Consider the following 7,500-nt stretch of genomic DNA (forward strand, 5'->3'; position numbering starts at 1 on the left):
CTAACTTACTTCTTTGATCATTAAATGACCAGTGATTCTAAAAAATAATAACACTGCTAAACAAAAATTGATAACGGTGGCCTTATATTTCAAAAGCTACTGTTATTATAATTATACTAGGACTAAAGTTCTCCAAACTGCCTATTATTAATGTAGCATCTCTTTATGAGCTGTAACTTCCCCGTTAATGTCCATTTTAAAGTTATGTGAAGTACTTTGAAGTATTTTTTGTATGTGCTGTATAAAAGTGACTGAAGGTCAAGGTCAAAGTAATTCAAAATTTACAAGATCACAGGTGATCATAGATGAGAGGAACATGGAGCTGGGTTAGCAAATGAAGTTATAATAACAAAAAGCGAGGAAAACCAATGTATCCAAAGGTGTTAATATTCACATGATAGGCAAAATAGGTATTTTATGATTTTAGTCTCGTTTTCATGCAAAATAACCACTTAAATGCTCTTAACATGATATTTAGCGGTGGCTCCATATCAGAGATTTTTCATTGTATCCTAAGCTACCTTTGTGCAAAATTTGGTGATTTCTTCACAAAGTGCACGATTTCCCTCAAATATGCACATATCCGCCGGACTAAAAGCAGAATGAAGATGGTCATAGTGAGAGCCCTGAGGAAACCGCGGTAAAAGGGAAGAAGCGTGGTAGAAAAGCAACGTGGTTGGAGATCCAGGTGACTGACATTGTAAACATAATCGTCAATGACGAGAACATCCTTCGGAAGCTGGTTTTCACGAACACCAAGAAAGCATACAACACTGAGGCTTATCAGTCTGTGTTAAATAAAGTGAACGAACAATATGAAGATTCATTCTCGTTCACAGTAGAGCAGATGAGAACCAAGTTTAAATGGTGTGTAACCACATGCAAGAGGATCTGTCTTACTGTAAAGACAGCAAGTGGAGTGAAGAGGCTGACTGATGAGAAAGGTTATGGGAAGTGGTTCGACCTACTGTACCCTATAGTAAAGTCACGTGATTCATGTCAGCCTGAGCAAAATCATGAACCTTCAGCCAATGAGAGTAGTGCCAAAGAAATCATCGAGCATGGGAGCAGTGATTGCAGTCCCGTCGAAGATAGTACAAAGGAGCCCCCTGAGAAGAGCACGTTTGTACCAGTTAAGAGGAAGGGTAGAAAACATAAATAAGACCAAATTGCATCAACAAAACAGCTCTTGGAAAGCATTCACGAGGAGATGAAACTAGCAAGAGAACAAGAGAAAAGGTATTTGGACATATGGTTGGGTTCAGGTCAGCAACCCTTCCACCAGTATCAACATCATGGTGCATATAGCAGCACACCTATGTTTTCCAATAATGGTGTGCCTGGAAACCAAACTCAGACAGGGATTATGTAGAGACTGCTGATGGTTTCACTCAATACTTTTATTGACTCTGGTTTTCTGACATTTGCATGTTTGAGAATCTGTTGAACAAAAGCTGCAAGATCCATTTTTTTGATGCATTTTCTACTTGGTTTAGGCTTATTTTGATAATAAGCTTCTCATGAAAACAGTGGTTTTGGAGAGTAAATACTCCCTACACAACATCGGAGGTCTTTGTTTATGTCTTTCAGTTTGATTCATTAACAAACATCTCTTGCAAAGTTGACATTTTAAAGAACTCAAAATAGTTATAAAGCTACAATAAAGTTTGGCTAACATACAGTGTACCCATGTTTGTTTCCTAAGTCCTGGTCAAACGGTAGACATGTCGTAGGTAAAATCTGTTCTCAGGTTAAACTGGAGTTTCCTTTGTTTCTCATCCCAAATTATTCTTGATCATGAGTAATAAGAGTGAGGAGACAAAGGAAATTCTGACTCAACCTAGGTTAAAAACGGGTTTACATATAAGAACAGGTTTAATCTACAACAGACACACCATACCAACTGTCATGATTTTACTATCATTGCTTTCAGAATATTTTTGTTTGTGAAACCACACACTATTTATTCATCAAAGTATAATCACCCTTACTCAGAAGTCCCGTGGAACAATTCTTCATACAGGTTGTTAATAATATACTAAAGGGTAATATGCTTAAAGTGTTTGTACATTATTTCACCCTAAATTGAAAATTCAACTTTCAAAAATACCATAATTTTTTTTTGCCCTTCCCATATTTTGCATGAGCATTGTTTTCAATTTCTCGTGGGCTGTAAACTCTCACCAGATTCTGTAAGTTATATTGAAAACATTGCTTATGCAGTTATGGAGGGAAAAAAGAGTGTTATGGTACTTCTTGAAAATGCCCTATACTCAAATGGCTTAATTCAGTGGTTCAACAAGTGTAACAACATGTTGACAATCATGATGTGTTGCATACTTTTTAGTGGGAGTCCCACCCCCTCATTGAAGAATGCTCCCTTTATTTCATAACTATATCAAGCAAACTCCCTTGCCAATCAAAAATCCCCACTTAACAAACATCAAAAATTTAAAAGCAAATCAAAGACACTTTTCAGGTTGAACAGTTGATTAGTTATATGCTGTAACTTTTTAGCTCCTTCTGAAAATCTAGCAAAAACAGAAACGTTAGTGCTGATAGATTACTGCTCTTTTTTCTCTTCCCAAAATTTGTCGAGAAGTGCTTTTCTTATCTCTTCTGCATGATGTGATTTATCCTTCTTCATGGTGCAGTTTCTCATCATCAGCAGTTCTCTGACCTCCTTCCTGCTTCTTCTCCCATGTTGTGCTGGATGCTCTGTTAAATCTAACTGTGATGGTAGTGAATCACTCATGTCTATACAAACATTGTGAAGAACAACACATGCTAATGCAATGCATTTAACGGCATCAGGTTGACAAGATGATTTACGGTAGAGAACTCTCCATCGACTCTTCAGCTGGCCAAAAGCCCTTTCTGATACCATCCTTGCCCTGCTGAGGCGGTAGTTAAAATAGTGCTGTTCAGCACTCAGAACAGCATTGGAGTAAGGTTTCATCAACCAAATACGAAAAGGGAAAGCTGAATCCCCTAGAATCATAGGATAAATGTCTGTTCCTTGAATGTTCTGTGATATTTCGGGGATCACTTTCTTTTCCGTGATATCACTCCATAGCTGTGTAGACTGAAAAATAATCGAGTCATGTGAGTTACCTGGAAAACCTACGCTGACCCACATGAATCTTGCTGCAGCATCGACAATGGCCATCATAACAATTGAGAAAAAGTTTTTAAAGTTATGGTACTCTTTGCAAGCTTCCTCTCCACCAGGTGGGCACTGAATTGGGATGTGGCAACCATCAATTGCTCCCCAACACCAAGGAAATTGCCAAAGCTGGTTCATGTCTACCATGACGTCTGTAAAATCCTGTTCAGAAGTTGGGAAATGATTTGTCACTGCCTTCTTCCAGAAGTTTTTAACGATTGCCTTGCAGACTTCCTTAACAACGACATGGATAGTTGCTAGCCCAACGCCAAACAATTCTGCTATTGTGTACAGGTAATCACCCCTCCCAAGCCGATAAAGACATATTGCTAATCTGCACTCCGGAGAAATTGGCATTTCAGTCAGCTGATCCTTTGTGATATCCTGCCTGATATTCTCTAGTATATAGCAAAACGTTTGGCGCGTCACACGAAAGGTTTTCTTGAATCTTGAATTGTCATAGGTTGACCACACCATTTCCCACCACCCAGCATTTCTCTCACACCTTCGGATACTACGAAAACGTTCCTCTTCTTCTTCCACTTGCTGCAGTAATAAACATAATAAAGCTAGCAGTCGAAGCCTGAATTGTCGTCTTACTGCTACAAGTGTTGCCATCTGAAAAGACAAATTCCTACGCCTTCGCCTCGCCAGAGCAATCTTTAGCATTACTGCCTCTCTGAACGCCACCATGTTTTTTTTGGAAGTTCTCCGCTGATAAAAGTCAATGCAGGCACAAAACGACATTGAAAATTATATTCGACGTCTAAAATGAACTGACATTCAATTTCGTCTCCCAGACGAAAAAAATTCATCAATTAAATACGTGTCATTAAATGCGACGTATAAACAGGGCCTTATATTTGAAAATAAAAGGAAAAGATAAAAATAGGGGAATTTAAAGCATTATGTGCCACATACAGGCAGTAATTAAGACATGCGGGAAAATGTGAGGTCGCTGGTGAAACTTCACTTTCTGAAGACATATATTCCAACTTTTGAAAAGGGGAAATAATATTTACCTAAGCTAATTAGATGTTCTCAGCGCGATAAATGAGGGCATGTCTGTTGCTAAATGTTGTTGATGACAGGGAGACTCAGATGATGAAGGTTAGGTGGCGGGTCTTCAATCTCTTCCATCAAGTACCAGAGGAACAGCAGAAGTCAGTCCCCCCGTGTGGGAAATGTTTTAGTCGACTTATTTTCCCACAAGACGACTAATTCAATTACGACTGATCTTATGTAAATACCGTCGAGTTTGTTGACATTTTTAATCTTTGCTATGGCTCAAGTGTTACACGATTCACCATGGTGTTTGGAATATTCTTTGCCTTTTTTAGGAGCCAAAAAACAAAAGCTACTGCATCTACAAGTGTTTTAAGTGATAGAACAGATCACGGAACATGCACCTTTGGGATAATTTTCGTGATTAAGCATTTTAATAATTCTATTTGTAGGGCTTCACCATGGTGAACCGATAGTTCTTAAAGTCTATGGTAGTATAATTACTTTACTTAAGAACACAGTGGTGAATCGTTGAGTTTCAGCGCTAAGAAGGTCGACAGGTCGTTACAACAAATGACCTATTTTAATAATGTAATTTTCTATAAAGTTAGCTTATTTTTGTACATACAACTGTTCAGATTATAGCAAAAGAATGAAAAGTTTCCGTGTTCCTTTGACACCATTGTGTAGTTATTTGAGATAAGGACTAAGAGGCAATGTACTTCACTCTTCTTTCTCAGGAGCTCCAAGAGAAATCATGTCACAATGAATAGCGAATCAATTTCATACAATGACCGGAAAAAATCATTCTGCTATGTAAAAATCGCTAAACGTCGTCTTGATGGCCATCAAAGCAATTTTCACCCCCTTCTGCTTTGAAATATGCAACACCACCCCTCCCCCTTTATTTTTGGCGAATAGTGCGATAGTTAGTATTGTCTCTGAAAGTTTACATTTTGCGAGAAGAAATCTCACGCAGTTATCCACAGAATGCAAATAGTGGTATTTCTTTAATATTTTATACGCTTCCCCTTATTTCTAATCACCATATCAATTCGTTTCGGCATAGAGCGTATTAAACTGTTCACAGTCTCAACATATATAGAATAAAATGTATTGATAACACGATTCTTAAACTGTTCAAATGTTTCTCGGCGTAGTTGTTGCTGCACTGCTTGTTTTTTTAACATCCTACTCACCATGGGAAAGACATTTTCAATGACTGCCATATCCGGAGGTCTTGGACACAGTTTGATTACTGTTTGTGCGTTGCAAAATGTTTTGAATTGAGATAACATAGTTGGGGTCGAATTTTCAGAGGCTATCAAAAATACCGCAACTTGTATTTAAAAGGCCCATCTAACTGTGGAAAAACTTTTCTTTTAAGTCCACTTTCAAGCATTTACAACCTGTCCAGTACAACCTTCCCATGGGGAGGTGCAGTAGATGCGGAAGTCTTATTAAATAATTTCAGATGGTCCGTGAACATCATCCCATGGCATGATTTGCCGTTGCTATTGGAAGACCATGAGGTTCACCTGCAAGCACTCAAGACCAATTACAGATGTGATTTTTCCTTGAAAGGGGATACGTCTATCCTCTGTGTTTGCTATAAAACCATGGCTGCACACTGGATACGATTCATAACATTGCTAAATTGCAAAAGGACAAACTAAATGCACGTGTTAAGTTAACTTTATTCATTTGGCTTACTTTTTATCAACATTTGTATTTCTCCTGTGCACTGGAATCTCATCAAGAGTGAGATCAAATTGCGTGTATGATGGCATACTTTATTTCCATTCGGATTTATGAATAGCACTAGTACCTCCAAACACATACCAACAAAACTAAAATAAAGCCTGGTTCACACTAGGGACAAGCAAAACGACAGGGGTCGGCTCCTCAGTTCTTGAAGTCTATCATCGGTTGCGTGAAGGTATCTGACAACTTTAATTAATTTAATTTAAAACTTATAAGACGCAAATGTCTATATAAATTTATTCAAATGCGCCAAATTCCCCCCCCCCCCCCCAAAAAAAAAAGCAGAAAACCTGTTTAGGTTACAAATTAATCTTTTTTCACAACTCTTAAGTAAAGTTGAAATAGAAAATCCATGTTATTATTTCCATGTTTTAAAAATAAAATTTAAAAATAGAATTGAAACACTTAACATACACAAAAGTTGCATTTTTATTTTAATACAAATGAAAAATTGGATTGGCCGAACCCTGCATGGACCATATATGCTCCCAACGAAACTGAACATTCTTGCTTTTTTCCCACACGTTTTTAACGTTTACTTGAATTTTGGTGTGATGACTTAGTAATCGGAGATTTTAACTTAGTACTAGACCTTTATAAAGAAAGATTTATCACTGAACTGTCTCTGGTAGGTGTCTGTTAAGTTCCAAACCCTGTTTGGTATCTCAGCATAAACCTGGCATCGGAAGAATCCCGATCGCGAACTGAATTCAGTGTAGATTAAATTATGTGACTTTCCAGGCAATAGTCTTATCAAGGCTAGTAGTGTATCCATAGAGACAGATTTAAAAGCTTCAAATTTACAGGTGAAATAATAAAAGTGTTCATCATACTAGGTCTTTCATTGATCTATGTGATGGAAATTGACTGCTATTTGTCACAGGTTTAGTATGCAACAATTTTCCAACGGTCCTGAACATCTTTCTTGAATCATCCCTGTGGCTGTTGATAAGATCCGTGTAGAAGATTGAGGAAGGTCAGTCACAACACGGCATTGTTTCACAAAGTTGCTATGGTCAACAGGGTCGATGCCATCGTCGCTCAAGCGTTCGCCTTAATTTCTTTGCATCATTGATTTCATCATTGTACCATGGCTTTGCAGGTCTGATGACGACATGACGTTTCTTTAGTGGAGCATGGATATCAATAATCCTTGTTAACTCAGCAATATCTGGAAACAAGATAATTCACATCTATGAAATCGAGTTGCAAATGTCTGAAATGTCTGATTTAAGTTACATCTAGATACATCTTTTAATTAAGGCCGGTTTCAAGAGATTGAGACTGCAGTTGACGAATTAAGATCTGATATAATTGACTCTGTCATGGAAACAGAGCCTACTATGTTTTCATTCTGTCTAGTAATTATAAGGTCGAGAGTATGGCCAAAACGATGCGTAGCCTCACAAACATAATGCATCAAGATGTGGGATATGGGAATAGCCTTGGAGCTCCATATCACTCCCTTATCTATGGGAAAGCTATGTATTTCGTAAAAATCCATGCTGTTCCTATTGTTACAAGGATTGAAATATTCTGGAAAGTTTGTGAAGGTCAATGTCACA

The 7,500-nt window shown here is 37.8% G+C and overlaps 1 protein-coding gene across 1 annotated transcript; it reads right to left on the reverse strand.

Moving 5' to 3' along the window:
* Positions 1–2,563: 2,563 nt before the first annotated feature.
* LOC137970682 (uncharacterized) lies at positions 2,564–3,859 on the reverse strand. Its single transcript, XM_068817215.1, has one exon. The coding sequence runs from the start codon at positions 3,857–3,859 to the stop codon at positions 2,564–2,566; it is 1,296 nt and encodes a 431-aa protein (XP_068673316.1).
* Positions 3,860–7,500: the final 3,641 nt, after the last annotated feature.

The sequence above is a fragment of the Montipora foliosa genome, chromosome 1 (genome assembly GCF_036669935.1).
Source record: "Montipora foliosa isolate CH-2021 chromosome 1, ASM3666993v2, whole genome shotgun sequence".
Classification (NCBI taxonomy): domain Eukaryota; kingdom Metazoa; phylum Cnidaria; class Anthozoa; order Scleractinia; family Acroporidae; genus Montipora; species Montipora foliosa.